The following is a 27,413-nucleotide window of genomic DNA, read 5'->3' as shown; positions in this document are numbered from 1 at the left end:
GAAGTGTGTCTATTTAATCGTTTTTCGTTAATTTAATCACCAGCACAAGTAAATGTTCCCTGTCCGACACCCTAAGAAGCAGCGAATCATTCCTAACGCCGACATGTCACTTCCTTGGAGTCTCCGCATGCAAGCGAAATGTTACAGCGACTTTTAAGTTCATTTCCTTCTTGCAGAGGAAACTGTTTTGCAAAACAAAACCTCGGCCCAAAGATGGGCCTAATTAAAACATCCAACAAAACAAAACAAGAAATGCAAACAAAAATCAAGAGGGAGAAATTAATCAAGATCGGCGGTTTCTTCACTGGCTTCACCAAAGGGGGGGAAAAAAAACAGCTGAGGAAATGAACAAAAGGAAGGGAAAGAGAAAAGAAAAGGAGGTGGGTGAGTGCTGCAGACGTGAGGCAGTAAGTGCGAGCAAACGTCGCCTCTCCTCCGGATTTACACGGGGGGGATTTTTTTTTTTTTTTTTTTTTTTATCTGGCAGTTGCATCGCAGCGGGGAAAGCGTGGGCTGCGGCTGTGGTGGCGTCGCGGCAGGACGCCGCTGACAGACAGGCCAAAATATGGCTTTCTTCTCCCGCTGATTAAAGAAGTGCAACAAAAGGGTGGAGGGACATGGTGGACGTACGCCTTCGCCCGGCGGTCACGGCCCGCTTCCACTTCAACAGGAGGCAGCGGCTAACGCCGAGTGAGAGCATCAAAGGTTTATTTACAAAAAGCAGACAAAGACGTTAAGACAAAGGACCTTTCTTTTATTGCTTTGCTCTGACAAAACAGTCACGATGATTAAAACGACACAGAATTTTCAAAAAGGTAAACAATAAACAGATTTTTTTTTTTAAAACTGAGAAAAACTCTAGTGTTTTTTTGTTCAACTGTTTTCACTGTATCACATTCAACAGCTTTTGACAACTATTAAATACCCTAAGAGTTATACCATGAGAAGTACACATCCCAAAATGCAGATAAATAACAGTAAAAACAGTACATTTTCCAGACTGTCTCACCCCACCAAAGGAAAAAACAAAATGAAATTCCCACATAGAGTGAAATGAGTAAACCTCAGAGTGTTGCGAACATAAAACGTGATAACAACGAAGCAGCGAGTGCTGGAAGACTCAGCAGCAGACAGCAGATGCTGGTGTTGGGTTTGGATGCGCTGTCCCCTGCTGGTCAAACCAACATGCCGATTACCTGCTGATACAGCAGCAAAAACACACCGTGACGCTGCAACGTCAACGTTACGGCTGATGACAGCACGCAGCATATGAACATGGCATCGAGTTCAACGGGAAAAAAGGAAACTTGCGGCAGATAACGGCTTGCGTGGATCGATGGTCAGACTTGCAATTAAAAAAAAAACCCAAAACAACATGTTTTGGAATCTATTCTAAGCATTCACCCAAAAACAAAGAGGAATGGGATGGAGGAAAATACTGAAAATATAAAGAAAGCAATTACTTTGACAAACAAAATGTGCTTGTTTTTAAAATATTGCACTTCCCACACAAATTGTTAACAATTCACAGTCTGATTGGTCAAAAGGCAGACACTCGACCACGTGATCGTCATTTGAAATTGTCGATTGGCATTGAAAAGTCTCATTTAAGACAAAGCATAAAGCTCTCTTTTCTTAAAATCTAGTTCAAAAATATATTCTGAAGCGCTCTTCAGAATTAGTAAATTGTCTGTCACCTGCGGAGCCACAAAAATAACATTTCAGAATAAATGACCAGAAAAAATAATGCTCATTTTCCAATACAGTGAGCTTAATAACGAGGTTATTAGCTCGACCCGGCCAATCAACAGACACTCTCCGCTTCCAATACCAACTTCCTCCCATTAATTACCATAACACGGGTGCAGAATGAAAAAGCCAACAGATGGAAGTTGGACTTCCAACCTTAAAATAGTGACACAATCCACGGGAGGAAAATGAATGTGGGGAAGGGAGAGAGAGAGAGAGAGAGAGAGAGAGAGAGAGAGAGAGAGAGAGCTCAACTGACCCACGGCAGGAAGAGGAAATGATGTCAGTTCAAATATGATATTTCAAAATAACTGCTGACTTTCAAATACGCCATTGGGGCAGTGGCAGCCACCGCCGTCGTCTGGGTCCTTAGAACGGCAGGCGTCAGCTTAACAAGCAGGCGGGGCGCCGCTCTTGGTGCAAGCACCTTTTCCCTTTGTTTCAGCTTGACTCAGCAAACAATCCGTATCAGGAATGTTGCCCTTGAAGTCAGATACATATTAAAAAAAGAAGAAAAACAAAAACACAAAACCCCTGACAGTATTGGTCATTCAAAGTCCAGAAAAGTTCCCCCTGGTGGCAGTGCAGAGAGCCCGTCTTCTCGTCCTGTCCCTTCGCCCTGAGACACCCGGCAGCTGGCGGCGAGGTTCGAGGTGCAAACGCTTAATTAATCGCCACAGGTGCAGACTTGAAGCGGCTCAGTTACTAAAAAGACCTTTGAACAGGCAGTGGTCGGAGGAGGGAGGAGAGTCACTGGATTTTGGACAGACCGCTGGCCAGAAGTAGTCTGAACGGGAAGGTTGAACGGGACACGGTTAAAGGCAGCCTGTGAAGACCTGCAAGAAAACAGAAAAAACGAAGAAAAAAAAAATTACAACTACGTGAAACATTTTGGCAGTGAGAGTGCAAGTGTGTGCGAGAGTGCTGAGAAAGAGGTAAGAGAAATCAAAGGCCATTAATCACAGGACCAAAGTAGGCTGCCCTGTCGATAGGAAAGTGCAGGAGAGCTGCCACTGTGCGAGAGATGCTATCTGTCCGGCAAGGAAGGGGGATTGCGTGTGTGTGTGTGCGTTTGGCGTGTCCCGTGTTTCTTGTTTGTGTTGGGTGGAGGGCTCGGAGGGCGTGTATGCCGCGAGGGATCTGGGGCGGTGTGCCTGCGGCTCCCCGGGGGAACCTGAATCTCCTCCTGTCCTTTCACACTTTCCTGAAAGGATTGTATTCGTTCTATCTGAGGAAGAGAGACCAGCCCGTCGGGAAGTGGGGCCGTAGGTGGGGTGGATGGGGGGATGGGGGTCGGGGGGATAGTTATGACACAGCAGCTCCGAAGTGCAAGCGGTGGGACCAAACCGTAACACGCGCACACACGCACGCAGAAAAATCTACACAGTCAGCACAGTGAAATGAGAAGAAGAATCGAGACTGACCGAAGGCACGAATGAGCTCCCGCTGTACCGCCCAGGTGACCGTCTTGATGAGGGAGGCGGACGTGAGGCCAGCAAACAGCATGTTGTACAGGAAGACGATGTAGAAGTTCCCCAGCCAGTTGTAGCGGCCAAAGTCTCCCAGGAGATCAAAGCGGGTGATGCCTGAAAGCACAGGACCAGCACCGGCAACACGTCAGATTCAGGCCTCAACTGCCGTTTCAGCTGCGGCTCACGATGCCCTCCAGTGGCCATTAGAAAAAATTACAAGTATAACGTTTATTTAGCGTAGGCATAGGCAAATTGTGGCTCAGGGGCCCATTAGAAAAAAAAAAGAAAAGGAAAAAAAGTCCATTAAGAGTTTTAATCTGATCTGCCGAAAGAAATTAGATTAATAGTAAGCAAGTTAAAAAAGGAAGAAGCTGTATTTCATACATTCTTTCCATTGTTTTATGCTTTTGTTCATTTTCAATAGACATTACAGCATATGTTTTCAACATATCCCATGATTTATTTTTTCTCTCCTATGAGGCGGGTCACCAAAAACACTATCCATCTGCTCCTGCTCCAGCCCCTCTGTCAAATTTTACAACCCATTGTGGCTGTATCAGTCAAAAAATTTGATTTAGGGCCTCTGAGCACAAGAGGACGTTGAAATGAGCAGTAAATAATATACAGATGAACATCTGACAACGTCCCTGCAGCCAAAAACACCATGTCAAGCCATAATAAAATATACATATTTTTTCTATAAGAGGTAGATAAAGTGGGTTTTTTATATCTTATTCAATAAACCATTCAGATTTCTGATTGTGGAACAATCACTAAAGTGAAAAACGCACGGCTAAAGCGTAGAATATTTTTCTGCCTTCCAGTGAAGCTGATCAATTCATGGTTGGTTTGAAGCGTGTGAAGGTGGCCGATTATGGCAGATTTAATGTTGCTGTTGTGTCCTTACCGAGTGTGCGTGAAAACACCGGCAGCGCTGAGCTCAGGATGAGCAGCGACACGCAGTTTGCAATGATCTGAAACCAGAGTGAGAGAGGAGGGACTGGTTAAAGGACGGAGGGCGCAAAGTTCAGCAAGCAGCTTTCGACCCGTGGTAGGTGTAGCTGAAAGATACCTGGGTGAGGTTGGTGTCCTTGGCGCGTGGCAGGAGGCTTGTAAACAGAGGGGAGCTGTAGAAGCCCACCACCGAGGACACCATCAGGTAGCTGACGAGGCGACGTTAAGGACAAACTGACGAGAACAGTAACTGGAGATAAAATTACGTTTCGTTAAATGTTACCGAATCATTGAGGGCCTTGCAGCAGTGTTAATTTTGTTGACGAAAAATTTTCATCATAGTTATCGTCAACAACCTTTTATTTCTGACTAAAACGAGACGATAACGGAATAAATAAAAATTCATTCACGAGGACCAAGATGATGATGATGTGGTGCATTGACATTTTTGTCAACGAATAAAAACGACAAAAATGTCTGCAAGAGACGAGATCCAATCAGGGATCATTTTGTTTGTGGAAAGACACTTTAGGAAGTGGTGGGAGGAGTTGGGAAGAAAACCAATCAGAGCGACATGGTCAGAAAGTTACGTAGCACTTGCACAGAGATTATCTGGTAAAGACTAGTTTGAGACCAAACGTCAACACCGGGGAGGAAGAGTGGACAGGACATTTGGACGCACTTCACGTTTGATATGAAAGAAAATAAAATACTTGTGGCGCAAAGAGATCAGGAATCGACTAAATCTACTATAATTTTAGTCGACTAAAACGATTATGATATTTTGTCAACTAAATATAGACTAAAACAATTTAGATGATTAAATTATGACTAAAACTAAATAACATTTTAGTCAAGAGGACTACGACTAAAACGAAATCAAATTTTGCTGTCAAAATTAACGTTGCTCTGCAGCGTCACAATGAAACGCCAGTGGACTTAAAAGCAGAAAAAAGGATGCAGTATGAGGACAACTTGAACTGCAGCACCCAGGGAACCAAACATAGAGAAGGACGCCATCCCCAGGTGAGGGTCCTGAAACATAGAAGACCACAACCGTCGGTGAGACTGACATTTGACTGAGATTGTTTTTGACGTTTCTCAAATGCTAACCTCCATTCCCATGGGCATGGCCTTCTCATCCAGGAGCAGCTCCAGCACGTTGAAACAGACCATCAGCACGCACATCACCTGCAAAAAAAAAAGGGGGGGCCAGCGGAGTTCAGCAAACAGCAAACCGTTGTCGCCCCTTTAACTAAACATGGGGGAAAGATGGCTCGTCGATGAAGCAGTTGGGTACCGTCAGCGCGAGGAGCACCAGCATGACCAGCGGGAAACCCAGGTTCCTCTGCCACGGGGAGGCTTTCCTCCGCATTTCTGCCAGGAGGAACAACAGCAGTTAGAACTCCTGAATGCTGTGACCGAGGACGTGCTGCAAACAGGCTCCCCGGGGCTTCTTACCCAGAGCGATGCGCTTGCTTTGAACCGTTTGGTACTCCTTTTGCATGGCTTCCATGTTCAGCATGACCCAGCAGGACGTCCGCCCGGCTGCGGACCAACAACAGCGAGAGAGGAGAAGAAAGAAAAAGTCCCTCAGCTACAGCAAATGGTCACGCAAAAGGGGGAAACTGAGCGTATTTAATGAAGATGCATTTACCGTTGAGCTTCCTTAAGAGCGAATCTTCTTCGAACATTGTGCAGCTCAGCGTGTCCTCTACATCCTCAAACAGCTACAGGAAACAGACAAAAATAAATGAATAAAATAAAAAACACGCGACAACCGATGAACAAGCGACAACATGTGGTGACCAAGCTACGTCCCGGGTCTTTCACTCACCCGTGGTTTGACCAGGAGGTTGCCCGTGACACTGAACATTCGAGCCAGGCCAAAGGGAGTGCTCACTGACAGAAAAACACACAGGCAATGATGAATGTTTGATACAGGAGACACCTTACTGCCAACTGAGGTACTGCGTTCTGAGATTTAAAATAAATAAAAACTTACAAAGGAGCAGCAGCACTCCAAACAGAGAGATGCCTGAGTAAAGGTAGGGAATGTAGTACTCCCACAGGTCTGGAATAGCAAGGAAAGAATGAATGACTGCTTTACTTCAAATGTGTGAGTAAAACAAACAACAATAAGTAACAAAAACAAAAGAAAAAAATGAAAACTTAAATTAGTCAAGAACAAATACAATAACAATCGAGCATTCGCCTGCCGAAGACCTGCTCTGATGAGAGCAGGCCTTCGCTGTGGCTCAGACCCGAATTAATATTAACACAACATGTCTGAAAAGGAGTAGGAAGAAACATTGGCTTATTCAATCCTATGCCTTGTCCTCTTTGAGATCATCCTTTATTTCATGTACAACCTGTTTTTTTTTTTTATTTCTTTTTCACACAGTTAACCAATGCAAGGAAGTAGGGATGCAAATTATCGATGAATTCATCAATTGTTAGTTGAGTGACCTTGTAGATCGATTAACGATTCATTGATAAGTAGCGATTTTTCCTGAGAACCTAAATTTCACAATGAAAAATGTGTAAGAAACACATTATTTAACCCTTAAATGATGTTGAGGGTCCAATGTGACCCATTATTACATTAGAGAGCAGTACAGACACCCTGAACATTTATCCTCTGACTTTAAGCTGACTTCTAATGGGTCATATTTCAACATTTTTTATTTTTTTTTTAAGTTGTTTAAAGGTAAATTGTTCTAGGTATATTATGACCATCACAGAATCTACAGGTGAATTACTCTTTCCTGCCACTACACTTTTATAATGATATCAACTACCTGAGTAAAAATAAATTAATTGCGACTAATTTAATTTAATCAATTAAATTCTTAATCGACAATCAATAATCGATTAATTGTTAACATCCCTACCAGGAAGAGAGGCGGCATTAGCTGCTTCAAACAAAAAAACAAAACTAGCCGTGACCAAGGAGGCTGCAAAGCACGGAAACCCACCGTAGAGGCTCTTCCTGGCGAGGTTGTCATGGAGGAGGGCCGATGCCACCCACACGATGCCCAGCACGAGCAGCGCCAGCAGCAGCAGCAGCACCACCGCCTCGTACACCCGGCCCATGACCCCCTGCAGCAGGAAACCACACATCAACAACGGAGGCCGTCACAGCGGGAGCTTCGTCCAATGGTTGGCCGAGCCGCTGTATATAATGCATCGCTAAATCGGGTCACCTTTCTTGACCCCGCAAATCCCTCGGACTCGGTGAAGAAGTAGGCGAAGGGCATGAGGAAGACCAGGGACAAGTTGGAGAAGAGGAACACTAGGTTCCACAAGCCTGACCAGAGGAAGACAAAGCGTTGCAAACAATCAGTTCACAGTGAAAATGTTCAAAATGAGAAAAAAAAAAGAAAGAAAAGAAAAAATAAGCCATGCTGGCAGTACCGCCGTCCACCACAGAGGGGTGTGATCGTTCAGTAGTGCCAGTGTCACTTCACTTTGTCACACATATGCAAATAAATTACAATGATATTACACTATGTTAAGATATGGTTCAATATTTAATCATCTGTTGACATTTACACATTTGCTTCGTCACTGATATGCTAACGGGACATTATTTGAAGTTGGCGGGTGCCACTCATGTAAATAGTAGCAAGTTTTTCAACAGCCAGTCCACCCACAGTAACGATCCGTTTGACCACAGGCCTGGTGTGTATTGACTGCACAGCAATTCCTCATTAGAACTGACCTACGTTCAGATCGCCACAGCCTGTTGTTTGTTTCGACAGCTACAGCATGATTGGAAAAAAAAACAAAAAAAAGCATAGAAATGTACCGCGTATGAGAGATCCATTGAGCCACTGCATGTAGTAGCTCTGCGGGAAGCTGAGCAGCACCTCATTGGACAGAATAGAGATGGGCAGCAGGAGGACGGCGGACACTGCGACCGACAGAGTGAAGGTGCACAGCCACAGCCTGGAGGTAAAAATAGGACAAAGAGGGACACAAGCTGAGTGTGTGTGTGTGTGTGTGTGTGTGTTCAGCAGGACAACACAACTCGGGTGAAAGTCTAAGGCTGCCCCTGCAGGGGGGCGAGTCCACATAGTGCCAGCGTGTACAGGCAAAGGGCTTCGCGATACGGAGCGTCATCAGGAGGGCAGATATGAGCTCGCCGACTTCCTGCTAATCAGACCGACGCCGTGGTGTCAGTTAATCAGTGCAGGTATTCACTTACGCAATCTTGTTGACGGTTGCATCTTCAATATCGTCTGAAAAACAGAGGAGAGGAAAAATAAATTAGCGTTCCGCGTGGGGCAGGCGGTGTTGCCTCAATAGATGTAACCTGATTAACCAACAAACAAACACTCTGACAGTCGCTGTGGCTCTGCGGATGCAAAGTAGTAAGTAAAACTCAAAGGTGCCTCTAATATTCCGCAACATTCACCCCACCAAGGGTTTCCAGTAGTCTATTGTTCGTTTGTTCGCTCCACTTTCCAGGAAGCGTACGCTAAAACACACACTACTTAAAATGAGCCCTTTGTGATGTCACAAAGAGCACCGATCCAACTCCAAAGAAGGGATCCCACACCCCAAGCGAGGCGGTTGATGCACCCCGTGAACACCTTTGATCTTTTGCCACCCCTTACAAACTCGATGGAGTTCAACAAAGTGCTATTTTACCAGGAACGCTGTAAACAAAGGGCTAAATGTGCTCTCTCATGGAAGTCCTCAGGGATTTCTTTAGGTTATAATTCACCATGCAATGATGCCCCACTGGAGTATGACATTAAAACCAATAAGACATGCAATCATGTGCAATCTGAACTGTCGATATATATAAAATTGTCATTCTTCAGATTTTTCAAGGCATTTGCTGCAGAGCTCTGTGAGGGGAGCAAAAGTGTGGAGAGGGGAGTGGGCTCGGGAGGGACACGTCTGGAACATTCTGTTCAGAAACCAGAGGAAAAAAAACTAAATTCCATAGTAAGTACACACGGTGTAGTGTTTTAAATAGCAGTGTCAGACCTGATATTACCATGCAACTTATAAAGTGCCTAAATGTGTCAGGTAACCTGCAAACACACCGAAGATCTCTCAAAGAAAAGACTGAATTCCTGCAAAGTGAGTTCCCATGCCAGACTTTGGCGCAGCAGTTGATTCTCAAGGTGAACTTGGCCCGAAGTGAAAACCAAGTTCCTGACTGCGCTGCGACAAAAACAACCTTGTTGCCTCCTATTGCACAATTATCATTTAGCCACAGGGCACAACAGCTCTGTCAGTGCCGCTGTGCCAGCTATGTTTACGAGCAGTGTGTAGCAGCCCCTCTCCTCTGGAAGGGAAAAGTGCTGGCTGTCTCTCAGCTTGTAATCCAGCCCAGCCTCATCGGAGCGGAGAGACCCGACTCCGACGACGCCCTACATCTGCTTCCAGTTGTGGCCAGATATTGAATTTATTACGCAACTCTCAGCGCAGCTGAACTGCCTTTATTTGTTCATTCTTAACAGGAAGCGAACAGTTGATCCAAGGACGCGAGGTACGGACGCATCATGCAAATTGTGGCGTGCAGCAAACAAAGTTCTCAGATGGCAACACTGTTGGCAACAAACAAAATACAGTGACAACTCTGAGTGACGACACCTTCAGCCGGAGTTCACTTTGCAAAACAGGATTTTCAAGACGCGCTTGTGTGAAAGCAGAGAGCTTCCTGAGGACTTTCCCCTCTATCTTTTCAAAGTTCATGTAAATAAAGTTAACGTTAGTGTGTTATCATTCACGCACCTAAGCATATCTACCTCGGGCTCACCTTTACAAAAGGGCTACAGCTCAGTGGTGCAACTCTGTTTGTCTTGCGACAACAAACATTCATCTTCCCGGCCTGCTTCACGTCCCACTGGGATTCTGCCTGAGGTGTTGGTCGCATGTTACGCAACACCTGTGAGACCTGTGCACCTCCGGAGTGCACGAGCCAAGGTCCAGCGTCTTGGGCATGCGAGTGATGCGGTTTGCAAAGCCAGACATGTGTTCGTGGTCAGCGAGCACAGAACGCAGCTTTCAAAGTATGAGCCCTGATTAGGAGCATCGCATGTTGAGGTGAACGAATTTAGAACCTTGGGGAGAAAGCAGCCGCATAGCCAAACGCTTTCTGGCCAGAAGCTGCCACTCCTGAACCCCAGCACATTTATTTAGCGACAAACGAGAAGGTTAGCGTCACAACAACAACAACAACATTCTCATGGTTTGGCCCACGAACAAAAGGCAAACTAAGACAAAGGGGAAAAAAAAAAACAACACGCTGCCGTCATCAGCGTGCTTTTCACGTCATCGATGTCCCTACCCAGCATTCCTGGAAGAGACTGACTTCCAAACCCACCTGTCACAAACTCTGCATTCTTCTTAAAATGGGTGAGGATGAAGTAGCAAACGATGTACAGGCAGGCAAACAGGAGCACACAGATCTGCAAAGGACAAAAAAAAAAAGAGAAAACAAGTTCATGAATCACAAGGGAGGAAAAGAAAAAAGTCAAGATCATTATCTTGTTTGAATATTACAAATGCAACCTCGACATGTTTCGTCAAAAACCAAGCACTTTCAGTTCTTTTGTGTAGATAAATAAGCAGGAGGTCAAGAAAAAAAAAAAAAATCCACCCGTGCTGAAAGGGCCAGACTGACCCTCAGTCGTGTGCATAATAACAAACGGAGAGAGTGTGGCTGATTGAACTGGAGGGATTAGGGGGAGTACATGGGAGAGGGGTTAATACCAGGCAGCCTTCGCTCTGTTTATAAGCATCATCGTCTGACATTACAGCAGACACACCAAAATATTTGGGCTAAACCTCAAGCACTGCATAATCCCTCGTCAGGCAGAGCTCCAAAACGAAATCTTTTGTCCAATCATCCGAGCACTAGCGTGGTGGGGAGTGTCCCTTCTGTGCAAACGCTCTATTGTTTTCAAGTAGAACTCACTCAGGTCGTGGTTGCCCGTTTGTCAAAACCTCATCAAGTCTGCGTGACAAATGCACTGGGGGGGGGGATCCCAAACACAGCGGTCTGGTGAGAGACTGCAACGCACTCAATGTGCTGAGAGAGAATAACTGCGATCAGTTACTATTGGTTTCAATGAACCATTTCTTTTGGGCTACACCAGAACAAAGTGGCATTGTAAGATGGTCACTGAGGCATTTGGCCAAACAACCAAATGTTACAGTATATGGCTGCACCTCCCCCCATCTGGTTTAAGTGTCTGGAGGTCTATTTAACCCATTTGAGGGATTGACATCATGAAGAAGTAGTGTCCACGCATGCTGACTTGCATTAAAGGAGCCTGGACAGTCAATTATACAAAGATTCTGTGAAGATCTCCAGACAACAGAAAGATTTTTACAGCATCAAGCAAAAAGACACTTGGTTTAAACTTTGTGCTGCCTAGGACTCATTTCTGGAAGTTCATGCCAGACCACTGAGTGACATAAGTTATAGTTAGAAAACACTGGCTAAGTGAAATTGCCATAATATAGTAGCATTAAAATCCTAAAAAGACACGTCATTGTCGCATTTTTGAGAGTCGACATTTCTGCTGCATGGCACGACGCGCTGATGAAGCGCAGATGGCGGCAGAGAAGCCTTAATATCCTGTCTGACCAAAAGGTCTGAGAGAGGTTTCGTAATAATCATCATTTTGCGCGTCACTCTAGCTTCCTTCCTGAGGTGGCCCTAAAACCAACCATCATTACTTTATCTTTGCTCAGTCTGACTAATTTAAAAGCAAACTGGAAAAATTCAAATGGCTTTTTTTATTGACACTGCACTAGGCTGATACAATATCCAATCATTCCTTGCAGTAGAATTCCTCTGAGACAACATGCAGTGTTTTAGTGGTGTCAGTGGGGAACATTATGGATACCAACTGCATCAAAGACAAACACACAATGGGCTATTATACACAATTAAGCAGCTCTGACTACCAAAATTTTGAGTGCTGTTGAACAATTAGGCAAGGAGCTTTCTAGTGGTTAATCCAACAAAAGCAAAGCAGGGAATCAAGGATGGGTATTGGGTAAGAAGGAGGTGAAAGGTCAGATTATTGATCTTTCCAAATGTATTGGGGCACCAGCTGACTGGCAGTGCCGACAGCTGAGGAGCGGACCAGCACAGTTGATTCTTTTGATTTGAACTTTTGATTAAACTCAATGTCAGCATCTGAAGCAAAAATAAAAAAAATAACAATCAAAATCACACTGGAATGTTTTTCAAAGGTTCAGCGGCCGGTCAGGTGGCAGCAGCCGAGCACATCACTGCAGCGTCAGCGTGTTTCGCAGCTCATATGCCTTCATCCCGCCAAGCACGCTCAGGCAAAGCATATCAGCCTTTGTTTCTGGTAAGAGGATAGACTGACGTATTTCAGAGTTATTCACTTGCCAGAAACAACCTGAAATGTTAGCTCAGAGAGAGTGAGAGAGATGGAAAAACAATAACCTCAACCCAAAACTAAGTATGCTAGGTGAAGGTTTTTTTTTCATACAAATTTATTGTCAACAATGATTAAGTGTTTTTATTACTATTCAGATTGTATGTCCATGCATGAATAAACAAATTCATCTGATTGAGGGCAATAACCTTACACCGTTCGTTGTTTCAGTGGTTGCAAAGCATGTGCACCAAAGCAATCCAGCCTTCTGCACGTCTGCATCAGCCCATTTCACTCCATGAACAAGCAACCTTTACAACAGTTCTACCAGCTCTACTAATTTTCCATCAGACTTTATCAATCCCAATGGGGTGATAATAAGGAGTGGATGAACAGGGTCTCATCTTCTCCTCCTCTTCTTCTTCTTCCCGCCAGCGGTGGCCACAGCGCTTCCATCTTCCACGGCCTTTTCTCACCTAACAGCACACAAACTAACTTCACTCTTGTGACTCTTAAAAACAGGTACTGACACAAGTGCCAAACAAGAAGACTGACACTGATGAACTCTTGTTTTAAAATTGATTTGACTCGACCACAATCCATCAACTAAACATATATAGGAGCACTGAGGTAGTGGGGACTCATTCTAGCAGTGGCAGGCCTACCAAAACAACTTTACGAATACTTCACAGCTCATTCAGGACGTAACGAAAATATCCAGGAGAACGCCAACGCCCCCAGGCACTGTGTTGCCATTCTTAAGGCCAGTTTTTTTTTTTTTTTAAAGAGAACCTTCTTCCATTAAAAAAAGAAAACTGCATTAATGGGATTCGTACAGTCTGAAAACAATTAGTTGGAAAGCAAAGGTCTTACGTCAACTTGTTACCAATTCAGTTCCTTCCCATTCAAAATGCCCTAACTGCGTTCACACTTGTGTGGCCAATTCTATTAATTAACCAGCTGGTCTATTACAGGCTGGGCTTGAAGCCAGATGAAAGGGCATGCTGACCAAGGTGGGAGAGGCGAGATGAGGTAAGAAGGAATCCTCAGGCCTGCCACTGGCTTAGGAAGTGGGTGTCGACTAATAGCATTAAGTCTTCTGATGAAAGGGACGACGCCAGAAGAAGGCCATTGGAGTAAACACGGGCATTTAATTGACTGCTGGGAGGAGGGAAAACGGTGCTGTTAAAGACATACACAGGGGCAGTTTGCAGCACGGCATCTTCAGCTGGTGTAATTGCCTCTGACTGTGATGAACAAGGCGCGTGCAACTAGCCAATCACACAAAGTTCCTTTAAGAATGGTTCTAGTCTTAATGGTAAGCTGGTACAGACACTTTGGCTGAGACTTATTTTGCTTCACATGACTTTTTTTTCTGAGCTTTGTTTGGCAAGTACAATGTATTAGTCCGTCCACACACTCTTTTAAACAAAAGAGAAAATTCAAACTTTGGTAACAACCCAAAGTTCACGTATTAGCTTTCTTATATCTACACTTTGTTTATACAATACTGGTGCTTATGTATATTCATTCATTAGGATGAAAGGAAACATGAACAACTACATCACAAAAAAACAACAACAAATGTACATTTTAAAAGGTGAAAAAAATAAAAAACAAATACCACAAATAAAAATACCATTGGACAAACGCCACAGTTGCACCGTTTTAGCACGTATCTGGACTGTAAAACTGGAGGACTAAAGGTCGGTGTAAATGGGCTTCGCTGTAACTTTACAGAACTCGGCAAGTCTGAAGTTCAACTAGCTGTCGGTGGTGCGCGCACACACACACACACACACACACACACACACACACACACACACACACACACACACACACACACACACACACACACACACACACACACACACACACACACACACAAAAAAACAGGAGGAAAACAGCACCACGACCAAACAAGACATTGTGGGGAAGCGAAGCCAAGACGAACAAAAGCACAAGGATCTTTCAAGTCTCCTTAACGGAAGAGACGAACCACACAATGCTGTGTAAAACGCGATGTTGCTCCTTCACTTGCTAACATGTTGCCTTCCCTAACTGCTGCAGCTGCATCCTGGACCCGCTGACGTCCGCCGACCCAGAAGTTAAGCTAACAGCGGAGAAAACTCTCACTGCAGCGTCTAACAAAGACAGCGAACTTCTCGTTCAAGACGCCGTTATTCGACACTCGAACGCAGGACCTCGAAAGCGCAAATGTTCTCGTTTGGTGTGTGAGCAAACATTGAGCAAGCTAGTACAGATGCACGGTGGCGGTTGTAAAGAATTGGATTCGGGGGGGGAGGGAGTGAGGAGGGTCGGGGTGGGGGGTGGAGGGGAGACCTTCATTTGCAATTTTAACCGTCCGCCGTCAACGGGCGAGCTTCCCCGGCGTCACTTACTATGGTCTCCCGCACACGGTTGTGGAAAAGTTGCTCCCTGACCGACACGTCGTCCGTTTCCATTCTCCGGGAGCATAACCGCGAGTCTTTCAGGCTTGGGAGCGCTGGAAGGGCGGAACGGATAAAACAGCTCCGGCGTCGAGCATCATCCTGGCTGCGCGGAGAGCCCAAGACGTGTCGCCGACTCTTGTAGACTGCAGCGCGGCCGTGGTTCTCCGAGTGAACCCCGCTGCTGGCGCTTTCAGTCCCGGCTGGGGGTGGGGACAAAACATGCAAGGGGCGGAGCGTGGGCGGGGCTAATGCGAGCGCAGATAGCTTGACAGTGGAATATACAGTCGTTTTTTTGTTTTGTTTTGTTTTTGTGATTTTAATATTGACAGGTTGATTTTTGACAGTTTATATTGAAAATGCTGACAGAAATGACAAAAGCAACAGAATGAGATACAATTGTGGAGACTTCTTGAATCCCACCGATCACAAAAATGAATCCCTCGCCCTCAGTAATTCAGCATCACCCTAGCATTAGGTATGCTTCAGAAAGAGAAAATAAAAATCTGCAAGTTCAGGAACGAGTAGTTATGAAGCAACAGGTCAGTGATGGTAGCATCCCTTTACTGATTTTCTTACTCCCTAAGCAGAAATACACAATGCTTTTTTTGTGTGGTGTGGGCACATGGAATTTCAAAATTAAAAGAACCTCTTAAATGATACATTTGAACATAAACATTTCTTTAACGTTTGTTGTTAATGTTTAATTTTTAATCTCAAGCATTATCTGCGCCATTTAATGATTAACCAAATTTTCAAATTTTGATATCTTTGACTGTAGGAATAACGGCTGCGTATGATCCAGGTACCCAACTTTATGAATGATACGTATTGCTCTTTTTTGACTCGTGATTAAAGGCAGCAATATATATTGCCTTTGGTCAACATATTGCTCCCTGTTGAGCTGGTGTGTAGTAAACAATAGGATGAGCCACAAAACTCACAGTATGTGAGTTTCTCTCCACCAGGAGGTGCTCGCACACCGAAAATACCTCCATAGCAAGGCTCGGAGAGCACACGAGAGTTGCCCCCATAAAATATTCATTCATTCATTCATTCATTCATTCATTCAGCTGTCCACTTATGTTAATGAAAAAGAACCTCCTGGATTGGGGAAAACACTTTGATTAAAAACAAGACATGTATTCAGGAGTGACATGGTAATTCTATTTGTTTGCCCTTTTGAAACCTTTTCTATACTTACAATAAAATTGTCCTTTGTGCTCGTCTAAATATTTTTGTTAACATGCGGTTTTTCCACTTCCACTAGTTAGTAGGTCAAAAGTGTGAATAATGCAGGGACAAATGTTCACACCTACCTACGAATGTGAATAAGTATTAATACTCTTAACTTAAAATCCTTCCATTTAAATGGCTGATTGTTATAGTGGTGTGTTTTTCTAAGGATACAGCTTCGAAAATGTTTACGCCGCATTCACATGTTATAATTTGAAAAGACCAATCTATAGAACACTTTCCCAGTGTGTTAGTTCAGACAAACTGATGCAACGTGCACTGAGGCTGTAGTGTCATGTCAGTGCCATAAACCAAAGTCCAACTGTTGCAACAACACTTCGACCAGCTCACTGAAAACACCGGAGACGACAAAAGTGTGTAAGTAACACATTTATCCTTGTCAGTATTGTATTTTTTAAGTGTGAATAAATTGGACTGTCAGGTTAGCGGACTTTGGATTGTCTCCTGTTTTTGCCCGAAATTCTTGCTGTGCTTGTTACGTCAGTGTCTGACTTGTTTTGAACATAACACACAAGCCAAATAGATTTGTGTTAAAAAAAAAAAATCTGATCAGAAGAAGCTTACTAACCTGCGTTCTCGCTGGTGTATTAACTCTGATGACATTGCCCATCACAAGCTACAATAAATCCTTCTTATATAATATATTATTTAACCACACAACTGCATGGCAGAGATTATAAATCCCTTTGCCAGTGTCTCAGAGGGAAACACTGAAGTATTTAATGCAGGCTCTCTGTGTCCATGTACGTTGAGAAGTTTGAGACGTTTTACTATACAGCTCTATTGGAAAACAATAGACTACAACAGATTTATTAATGTTGCACTTCAACTGCAGATTTATTTTAAAAAAGAATGAAAAAGTCCAGTTTCTGAGATGTGTATTAAAGAAAAAGTCACAGTTCAAGACTTTCTGTGGTTGCAGGAACTTGGCAAGAATGACTTCTGTTCACACTTACGAGGACTGATCCAACTGAAGGCCGAGGATGGCGAAACGTCTCGTGATGACCTATGCCCTGTGGGCATTTGGCGGCCCTCTGGGCCTCCACCATTTATACTTGGGTAGAGACAGCCATGCACTGCTTTGGATGCTAACGCTGGGGGGCTTTGGCTTTGGCTGGCTCCGAGAGTTCGTACGCATCCCTACCTATGTGAATGAAGCCAATCGGGAAGAAGGAGGCAAACATAGGCACCGCAGCGAGATCCCACCACCGGTTGCGCCTGTAAGGTTTGCCGGACAGGTGTGTGTGGGGATCTACTTCGGCACAGTGGCACTGATTGGACTTCAATCCCTGAGTTTTTTCTACTTGATCGTTCTGCCTCTGTCAGTGGGCGCAGGCGTGCACCTCGTGTCCAATGCCGGCCAGCAGACCTCTGACCTCTCAAAAACGTTGACGTCTTGCCTCATAACGTCCCCTATATTCTATGGCAGCACCTTGTCGCCCTTGCCCATAAGCATAGTGGCCAGTGTCACTGCGGCACAAAACCGTCGGTACAAACCACCGCAAGCACCTGGAAGCAAACAGGAAATAGGTAAGAGGTCATTCTGAATGTCAATATTAAAATACATTTTAAAAGATATGCAAAAGCTCACACGAGCATGGCTTCTTGCGTCTGTCCTGTGCGCAGGTCCACGTCTCTACAGGCTCGGCCTAGCCTGGCTGGCCTTCTCTGCTCCACTAGCTTACTGCATTTTCCACAATACCACAGCCACACTGTACTACCTGTCTGACTGCATGGCAGCGCTGCTGGATGTGTTCTGGTTTCTGCCTTGGCTCAGAAGCATGCTGGAGTACATCCTCTTGATGCCTTATCGGATCCTGTGTTTCTTTACTGGAGGGAGTTACTACGAGGAAGTCTGGAAGAAGGTGTTGGAAATACTGCTGAGAGAATACACTGAAAGGGAACGCGAGGCTTTGAAAGTGAGCCATCTTGTGAAAATTTGTTACTCATATGAGTGGAAAAAAGACAACTCGCTGTGCTGCACAACTTGCCCAGGATACCCAATTTTTTTTCCGCCTTTCTTTTTCTTTGCAGGTGTTGTCGCTGGCAGAAGAGGCCACTGTTCAGGAGATAAGTCAAAGCTACAGGGAGCTAGCAAAGATGTGGCACCCAGACCATAACCCCAGCAAGGACGCCGAGGCCAAGTTCCTGAGGATCCATGAGGCTTACGAGGTCCTGCTACGAAGGCATAAACCTAATCGATTCAAATGATCGCCTTTAACGTCCTACTGACTCACCACAATTGTTACATACAGAGTCACCCATGAGACTCTTGGCCCCTATATAATGCAGAGACCACTCTGTGTGCTACATGAAATGTTGTGTGGTTGATTTTTTTTTTTTTTTTTTTTTTTTTAATAATAATCTCTTCATGCATTCTAAATTTTCAAGGGGATTTTTATTTACGTGTTACCTCTAACAGGAAACTAGACGTATTCAAAACCATAAGCTGATTCATTCGCTATTTTTACATGTTGGGAAACTGCGTTGTCCATGATGCTCCACGGCTGTGAGAAATTCCCGAGGCACCTCTGGCCTGTCCGCGTGGGGCACTGGTGAGCCGTGACGCACCATTTGAGAGTCGCTCGCTCTATCGGCACGGTTGATCTTAGTCAGCAGAGTGCTGCCATCTTGTGGTTGTATGTTTGAAGTATGCCGTCTCCATTAAATGTCATTACGCTTCACTTGCTTTCTTTAAACGTTGACGTGCTAGCGCTTATTACACCATTTGATTCCACATGCAAATAGTCACATCACAATAAATAAATTAAATATATAATGAGGGGAAATAGAGACATTTGCATGGTCTTGGACTGCGAAGCAGAAGAGATTTAACTGTTATTATTACTCTTATACTCTATAAAATGGTCATGCTACAACCTCAAATAGATTAACTAAAGTCACCGGTGTGCTGCGTTTTTCTGAGCCTAACTGGTGTCTCTCCAAAGATGTCGTAAACTATCAACGCGCAGAAACTTGCTGTCCTCCCATTAATCCTGCGAGACCCTCTGCGAATTAATTAAATAAATAAATAAATAAATATTATAATAATTATAATAATTAATACACCAATGGCTGACGGCACGTATCGATGCATTCGACGATCTTCGAATCAAGAGCTCTGTTGTACAATTATTTGGTCTGCATCCCAGCATGGGCCCGGAAGTTGTTTGGGATTCCCAGGTAAAAAAAAAAAAAAAAAAAAAAAAAAAAAAAAAAAGAGAGAGAGAGAGCGAAGAGAAAAAAAAAAGAAAAAAAAGAAAAAAAATCCCGGAGATGCTGTCGTCGCCTGGGAAAACAAACAGCTAAGCGGACAATTAAGAGGGGAAACAGCGATCGGCCGCCAGGTGCGGAGTAGGCCCGCGGACGTGCCCGCAGTGCCCGGAAGGACCACGCATCGCCTTTGAATTTGTGAGTACGGTGTGCGGTTTTTCCAAGTAGTTGGTGAATGCCATTTGTCGTGTGGTCGGCTGCCATAGCAACGGCTCGTGAGCAACACTGTTCTAACCGCGGCTCAGTTTTGACGCGTTCGGCGTCTGGCTGGCGGACGAGACGGCGGCAACTCCTGCAACAACATTTTTATTTTTATTTATTTATTTATTTTTATTTTATTTTTTTATTTTTATTTATTTATTTTTTTTAGCACCGCGTCTCGCCGCCACCGTCGCGCCCGTGACAGCGAGCCAAGCGATGCCGGTCCAGACCGAACCTCACCGAGCAGCTTCAAACAAGCAGCTACGGATGAATGGGATGAGAGGGAGGCAGGCGGTAGTTATGAGGCAATGTTTATATTATTGTTGTATATTTTTTTTAGTTGCAATGCAGCATGGTTACATGGAGAGGGATGTCAGACGCGTGCTAGTGCGCGCTCCTGCTTTTCAGCCTTTTTTCTTTTTTTTTTTTTTCTATGATCGCCGTGCCCTGATATGACTGGCGCGTCTGATGGCTGCATCAGCGCGCCTGTTGCTCCCCGTGTGCGGCCAATGCCAACATATTAATTTCCCCCTGGATGCCGTTGTCTCCGCCCCCTCTCGGTGGCTATACACAGACCTCACTGTCCATTGTTGTCATCCATTAGAGCAAAAAAAGAAAAAAAAGAAAAAGAAGTACTGCATTGCACATCCCCTGGAAATTGTGGGAAAGCATCTGCACACGTTTCAGCGTGGACACATTAAAGCAGGGCACGTCTGGGGATGCTGTCAGTGCTGGTGCTGTTAGTCAGCCTGTAATGTGACACACACACACACACACACACACACACACACACACACACACACACACACACACACACACACACACATTGGGTTCTGGTGATTGGCCCTGTGACCATGGCAGGTACTGCATGGAAAGACCATGGGCAATTAAAAGTCACCAATTCGACATTATGTGGCGTGTCAAATAATATGATTGTCAAATATTTACGTCCAAGATGATTAAATAAATAAAATTGTTATAAAATAGAATAAATACTTGTGTGCACGTTGACGCCAAATTCAGAATTTTTTTTTAAACAATCATACTTCAATAATTTAACACTTGACAATGAATTCTCCGTAAAGAAAAAAAAGTCCATTCTTTTCTTCTTGTCTACTTGCTCCACTTGCTCAAACACACAGTTGTAGAAATCAGCTCCTTGTGATGTCACAATGGGCAACCAGAGAAAAACTTTTGAGAAAGCTGTTCTTGGTTTGTGTCAAAGGTCCAACAAACCATTATTTCAAGGAGGAAGTTGGAATGAGTTGGTAGCCATACATTTTGGGTTAAACCTATATTGATACTGATAGTAAAGAGTTGGGGGATTATACATAATGCGTTCTGCTGTTAAAATGGGTATAAAATGGGCTCCACTGGCCGAGCATCAGGGGTAGCTGAGGGGCTGGTTGCCCCCGGACCCGGGACCCAATAGGGCCCGTCGCCAACCCGACACAACTGACATTCGTGGCAGCTATGTTAAATCGTCCCTCCTCTAACGCGACACATGCACTGTGCTGTCGACGGGACCGAACCACTCGGTGCAGATACGGGGGTTGACAGTCACTCTCCTACTATTTGGGGCCCCTATCAGGCTTCCTAACTTTTCCCCCTTTTACGGCATCCCAGGTAAAAATGCCACCACCAGCCGGTCCCTCAACACTGTCCGTCTGACGGACCATAGAGGAGTGAGCTCTTGATCCCTCATAACTTTAAGCAATGTTTTTCTCATGTTTTACTACTTACTTTTCATCTATTTCCTTTGTAAAAGCCGTCTATCATTCACTTTATTCATTGTTGTGTAAAAATATGTTCAATTAAAAGATTTTTAATACAATTTAAACATTCAGCTTATTTGTAATGTCATTTGGTAACAAAGCAGTTATAACAATGAGCCATATACTTTTTTGAAACCCTATTTTAAGGGGTGGGGCACGGTCGTGTAGTCCCGCCATCAGGTCAGACTGTGACTTGTTCCGCCACTTATGGGGCCTTTTGAATAACCATAGAGCAGCAAAACAAAAACGTTACAATAACTAGGGAGAATAGCTGCCGACAGCAAGACAGGTGCTCCTCCAAGTCATTTATCATTTTTGAATGAATTACTTTCAGTGATACCTGCTCAAGAAGTTTCAGGGATTTTTTTTTTTGTGATGTAGTTCATACGAACTTTTCAAAGGTCACACGAACGGTGGTAGGATGTTAGTTCTCCCCCTGCAGTGGGAACTCCTCCTCTTACACCCCGTTTGGTTTGCCTGCTATAAATGTTCTTTGGCCACAGTGTGGAAGATTGAGCACAACGCAAAACTGTGGGGGAGAACCAGGTCGCTAGAGTAGTTTTACAAGAGCATTCTCAGTACACATAATAGTGAAAGCAAAGCGACAGACTTTTTCTTGTGCACTCAAATAGTTGGTGAGTATATTTTAAATTACTTTTATTCTGTAATATATATACATATATCTATATATATACATATATATATATAGATATATATATATATATATATATATATATATATATATATATATATAGAAAATAGTTTTCGGATGGGTTTATGAAATTGGTCCGGCATGACAACACATTACAGAAGCAGCTTTTTAATTATGTTCTACTTCCTACAACTTTAATTGAGGCAGTTTAACAAACTTGTTTTTTTCTTTCTCTCTGGACAAATGCCACGGTTTATTTCTGCATTATTATTTTTTTTTACCATAGTAAGACTGATAGTGTGGCTTCCTTCTTATGTCCCTGTAGGTATCTGGCAAGAGAATGAATGCAGATGACTGCAATGGACGCTCGTATGCACAAGGCAAGTGTTTTACAATTGAAAACCTCAAGCTGTGACGTTTGATCAAAGGCACTCGTTGCTGACTCTAACGAGGCGGCTCTGTCTGCTGAAGGCAACGGAGGAGAGTCGTCGACTGAGCAGGACTTTTACGGCGGAGCGCAGGTCCCTTCCGTGAGGTCCCCCAACAGTCAGCCGCCCTCACCGCGCCGCTCCCTCAGTGGTAAGCTGCTATTTCTGGCTTTCATTGTTGACCATAAAACTAAACCAAACAGAAAAAAAACAAAACAATAAAATGTCAATTTTCCCTCACCTCTTCCACTTCCCTCTCCTCACGTCTCCTCGCTCTGCGCAGCCAACTCCATTAAGGTGGAACTGTACAGTGATGATGAGTCACCCGGTGCTCCACAGCAAGAGAATAGAGAGATTATTAGGGATGAGAGCCGGAGGGAGGACAGCGGAGACCCCGCCGAGGAAGGTAGCGCAGAGGACGCCGCTGCTGGCACGGACAAAATCGGCGTTTACAATGACATGTCCAGTCCCAAGGCAGCCTCGCCAGGGCCCATCCGCCTGCCCAACGGGAAGCTCCAGTGTGAGGTGTGCGGCATGATCTGCATTGGGCCCAACGTGCTGATGGTGCACAAGCGCAGCCACACAGGTGGGGGGAGGCCGCAGAGGCGAACTGAATCTGTGTTCAAAGACGCCGCTCTGAAACCCTCTCTGTCTGTCTTTCTGTCTGTCTGTGCGTCCAAAGGTGAGAGGCCGTTCCACTGCAACCAGTGCGGAGCTTCGTTCACCCAGAAGGGCAACTTGTTGCGCCACATCAAGTTACACTCAGGGGAGAAGCCTTTCAAATGTCCCATCTGCAACTACGCTTGCCGCCGCAGAGACGCCCTGGCTGGACATCTGCGCACTCACTCGGGTGAGTAAAAAGCTCTCTAGGCAGAGCGGATGGCTGCCCCAGCGACGCTCATCACGTGTTTATCAACATACCGTACGCGCACAGAAAAAGGGGTTTTATCGGAATGGTCCCCTTCTGTGAAGCTCAGAGGAAATAGTCTTTGGGGTTTTTTTTCTTACTGTAAAACCCATCACATAACATGACATTTAAGGCTAAGACTTTTCTGAAAACAGGAAATCCTGTGTTTGCGCTCACAGATATTCGCCAGGTGTTCACATAAAATGGGGTGCTGTCGGTACTTGAGAGTGGATCTTAAACAAGCCCTGTTTTTCAAAGAAACGATTCTTGCTGACCAGATTTCAGCGAATTGACGTCAGTCTTTCCGAATGTTCACCGAGAGGGAGGAACGTTGCGGTGACGCAGTTGGCGTTTCTCTGTCAGCGCTGAGCAATTGCCTCCTATCAGCAGGGGGCATTTTTCCAACCTCTCCAGCTAATAGCAGCATATCTTTTGAACCCCTGATAACAGCCACATGAGGGGGGTCATTTTGGTCAGCGCAGCCTGATTTCTTCTCTGGTATGTTTTTTTTTTCTCTCATTCGCAGTTCCCTCGCCAACGTTGGGCAAACCGTACAAGTGCATCCACTGCAGCCGAAGCTACAAGCAGCAGAGCACGCTGGAGGAGCACCTGGAGCGCTGCCACTGTTGCCTGAAGAGCCTGGACCACCAGGCAGCCGTCAGCACGCAGGCAGCACAGGGTAACGCAGCTCGGACCCCCTGCTTGGGCTTGTCACTTCGATGCCTGCGAGCACGTAAGGTAATAGAAGAAGTTGACCTTGGAGGACCATGACCTTGTGTGCAGGTGCAGAAAACATGGAGATAGTTGCCAAACCTGGGGCTCAACCATCGAGTAAAAAAGTCCAGCAGGTGGACCGACTGGCTATCGGCATCACCAAACGCAAGAGGTCGACACCGCAGAAGTTCCTGGGTGAGCTTTTGTTTTTTTTGTCTTGAAAGAAAAAATTCATTCTGTATATGTATGTATATATAAAGCCTACAACAGTTGCAGTGCGAATCTAGATGAAGTGTGTTGAGGCTTGTTACTTTTTCACCTTTGTTCATACCTGATGTTTGGATCTCACAGGGGAAAAGCGCATGATCCTCGACCAGCCCGAGGCACCTTGCGAGTTGTCCTCCAGCTCCGAGAAGGACGGAGACCTTGTGAGCCCCCTACACGCGGTGGACTCCAGCAGGTTTGTCCGCTCCCGTCTTGGGCACGGCGACAGGGCCAAGGCGGAGAGCGGCGTTGAGCGGATTCCCATGTCCCAGTTCCACACCACCTACCTGTCGGATTTCCGCGCTGTCGTGGGTTCCGTTAGTAGCAACGTCGCCACGGCCCAAGGCGCCCGTGTCCTCGTCGGAGGTGGGTTGGTGCCGTCGCTGCCCGTCGGCATGACCGGGCGGGAGGCGATGGAAGGCCGGGACGAGCAACCTTTGACCCACAGCCACACCACCTCGCCCAACGGCTGCCCGGACTCCACGGACACGGAGAGCACGGCCGAGGAGCAGAGCACGAGGGCCGCCGCCCCCACCAGTACCTCCAACAACCACCACCCCTGCTACCAGAGCCTGGCCCTGCACCGCGGCCACCCCACCTCCAGCCCCAGCCAGGCCAAAGACTCGGACCCCGAATGCGAGCGAGCGTGCCCCATGGCGGTGCCGCCCGGCGACTTGAAGAAGGGTCCCGTGCCGCTGCTTTCGTCCCGGGAGTCTCCCCGCGTGCTGGACAGGCAGAGTCAGCCCGTCCGCTCCTTCCACTGTCGCCACTGCCGCATCCTCTTCCTGGACCACGTCATGTTCACCATCCACATGGGCTGCCACGGTTTCCACCAGCCCTTTGAGTGCAACATCTGCGGCCACCGCAGCCAGGACCGCTACGAGTTCTCGTCGCACATCAGCCGCGGCGAGCACCAGGTGGGCTGAGGCCCCGCCGCTTGGGGAGGGGAGGGCAGGGGAGGGTAAGGGCGGCGGCGGCTGCTGCTGACTGAAGTGTCGGGCTCACGTTTGTTCTGCACCAGATGAGTTGCTTTAAATCCCGGCTGCCGATGGGGAAAAAAAGGGGTTTTCATTTTTTTATTAGTGGGGGCGGGAGGGACCGAGTTGTGAAAAGGATGAAAGTTGAGAAAAGATGTGAAAAGAGATATTTTTCACCACAACATTTTGAAGTTTTAGCGGAGGCAAATTAACATCAGTTGTGCTCCCGCATAGAATCATACTGCAGAACCCACGGGTTTTTGCTCCAAAAGTGCCTTCTCGGGGTCATTCCTCTGAACTAAAGAAATCGAAAGGAACGGGTGCTGAGGAATTCTCTGCTAGCCATCTTCTGCAAAAGTCATCCAGCGCCCTGGGGGAAGCGGTAAAAGGTTGGCAACGTCCATTTCAAGGACGCTGGATTCTTGTTTTTTCTTTTGATGTTGATGAGGAGGGGACTTACGTCGCGTGTGTCAGGTGAAGTATCAATATGCACTGAGAGATTTTTGCCTCCAAAGTTCGGGAGGAGAGTTTGTCTCGGACGAAGCACAGAAAATGGATTGCCTTAAACTCCTTCAGCTTTGATCTGCTGTCGGAACACATCGTTTACAGCGTGGTTCAGCGGTGCGCAGTCGCCTCAGAGGAGAGAACATTTTTGCAGCTGCACGGCGAGACGATCGCGACACAGCACACAAAGAAAGTGAACTTGTAAATGATCACCTGAGGGTAAAAACGGGTGTCTTGGTTTTTAAATAGGAAAAAACTAAACAAAACAAAACAAAACTTTTTTTGTAGGATTGTAAAGTGAGCCTTAGAACACTGGTGCAGATCAGACCGCGAGCCATGTAGTAGTGTACAGTGACAGCCTGACTGAGACGGCCTGGGGTGCTACATCTTTCTGCGATTGCACTTATAGGTTGCCTGCTTATACAGTATATGAAAATCTCTGCTGAAGCACTTGATGGCTTTAATTTGTTTTTGTTTTTGTTTTTGTGTTCTTTTACAACTGTTGGCACTGCACTGACTGCATAACGCTCACAATAACTGATGATCTAATTTGCAATGCCAGTGCATCTTAAACGCAGCCGAATTTTTTCGCTGTTTTTGTGTGCATTTTTCCTTTTTTTATTTTTTGCACTCAGCAGTTAATGCTGAGATTTCTAAGTGAGCAAACAAATGAATTATTTAATTATTTACTGACAAACGAGTCAGTGAATCTGTTCGGGTTATTCTTTGTGAATATTCTATTTAGTGTTGTTTGTTTTAGCCTTGGTGTTTGATCAGCTATATTCCAAATCTTATCTAGCATATTCCTCAAGTTCATGAAATGTTACCTCCTGCTTCTTTATAGCACCCAGAAACCTTATTGCTACCTGATGGTGAGATTTCTGACAATGTTAGACGTGGGAACATGAATGAGACCAAATTCAGTATTCTTACTTGCTGTTGTGGGTTTGCTGCTTCATAGTTTAACTGTTTCTGTTCTTTGGATTGCAGTCAAAAATATACTTGAAACTAAGAAAAAAAGGCAAGTCTAAAATGCACTTGGTTTGGTAAGTAGGAAAGTGTGTGTGAATGGAATATAGCATGTGTGCTTGTCATTTTCTGCTTTTCCCGAGTTGTGAATTATCTTTGAAATGTGAAGTAATCCGAAGACTTAAAAAAAAAAACTGAGGCATGGGGTTTATTTTTCGTCGCCTTGTGTGGACTTTTCAATGTTGTACGATATTTTGTGAATGATATAATCTGACAAAACACTTTACCTCAAAATGTACAACTGCCTCATTGATGTATTTCAAGAAGACTATGTTGCTTTCAGAGATACTAGTCCTGCAGTTACAGATGCGTGCCCCTTGATATTCTCAAAAACTTTCTACTGTCAATAAAATTTATTGTAAAAAGTGATTTTGTCTAATTTTACTATAATGGCATCAAGTATTAATGAAAAAAAGTTTCTCACCA

General features: G+C 45.1%; 3 protein-coding genes across 4 annotated transcripts; 2 read left to right on the top strand and 1 right to left on the bottom strand.

Annotated features, from left to right (window-relative positions):
- Positions 1-733: 733 nt before the first annotated feature.
- On the bottom strand, positions 734-15,184 carry lmbr1l (limb development membrane protein 1-like). Its single transcript, XM_076026263.1, has 17 exons — positions 14,959-15,184; positions 10,522-10,606; positions 8,386-8,419; positions 7,987-8,126; positions 7,382-7,485; positions 7,154-7,277; positions 6,181-6,249; positions 6,013-6,077; positions 5,833-5,905; positions 5,637-5,723; positions 5,476-5,552; positions 5,289-5,366; positions 5,137-5,210; positions 4,294-4,384; positions 4,129-4,195; positions 3,174-3,335; positions 734-2,585 (listed from the first exon to the last, which is right to left on the bottom strand). Exons 1-17 carry the CDS (start codon positions 15,019-15,021, stop codon positions 2,500-2,502), a joined length of 1,479 nt encoding a protein of 492 aa, XP_075882378.1. The 5' UTR covers positions 15,022-15,184; the 3' UTR covers positions 734-2,499.
- Positions 15,185-16,494: 1,310 nt separating this feature from the next.
- On the top strand, positions 16,495-18,947 carry dnajc22 (DnaJ (Hsp40) homolog, subfamily C, member 22). The gene is made up of 4 exons (XM_076026261.1): positions 16,495-16,620; positions 17,186-17,793; positions 17,890-18,182; positions 18,298-18,947. Exons 2-4 carry the CDS (start codon positions 17,247-17,249, stop codon positions 18,472-18,474), a joined length of 1,017 nt encoding a protein of 338 aa, XP_075882376.1. The 5' UTR covers positions 16,495-16,620; positions 17,186-17,246; the 3' UTR covers positions 18,475-18,947.
- Positions 18,948-19,562: 615 nt separating this feature from the next.
- ikzf4 (IKAROS family zinc finger 4) lies at positions 19,563-27,356 on the top strand. Of its 2 annotated transcripts, none has more exons than XM_076026260.1 (8): positions 19,563-19,674; positions 22,490-22,544; positions 22,636-22,743; positions 22,876-23,178; positions 23,275-23,442; positions 24,026-24,178; positions 24,283-24,408; positions 24,565-27,356. In XM_076026260.1, the coding sequence occupies exons 2-8, from the start codon at positions 22,505-22,507 to the stop codon at positions 25,401-25,403; spliced, it is 1,737 nt and encodes a 578-aa protein (XP_075882375.1). In that variant the 5' UTR covers positions 19,563-19,674; positions 22,490-22,504; the 3' UTR covers positions 25,404-27,356. The 2 variants fall into 2 exon arrangements, with proteins under 2 accessions (XP_075882375.1, XP_075882373.1); XM_076026258.1 differs by lacking the exon at positions 19,563-19,674 and adding an exon at positions 21,699-22,147.
- The last annotated feature ends 57 nt before the right edge of the window (positions 27,357-27,413 follow it).

This window comes from Nelusetta ayraudi, unplaced genomic scaffold (genome assembly GCF_046127955.1).
Source record: "Nelusetta ayraudi isolate G7.1 ecotype Tasmania unplaced genomic scaffold, CSIRO-AGI_Nayr_v1 ptg000019l, whole genome shotgun sequence".
NCBI lineage: Eukaryota > Metazoa > Chordata > Actinopteri > Tetraodontiformes > Monacanthidae > Nelusetta > Nelusetta ayraudi.
This window is presented reverse-complemented; position numbering and strand designations above follow the sequence as displayed.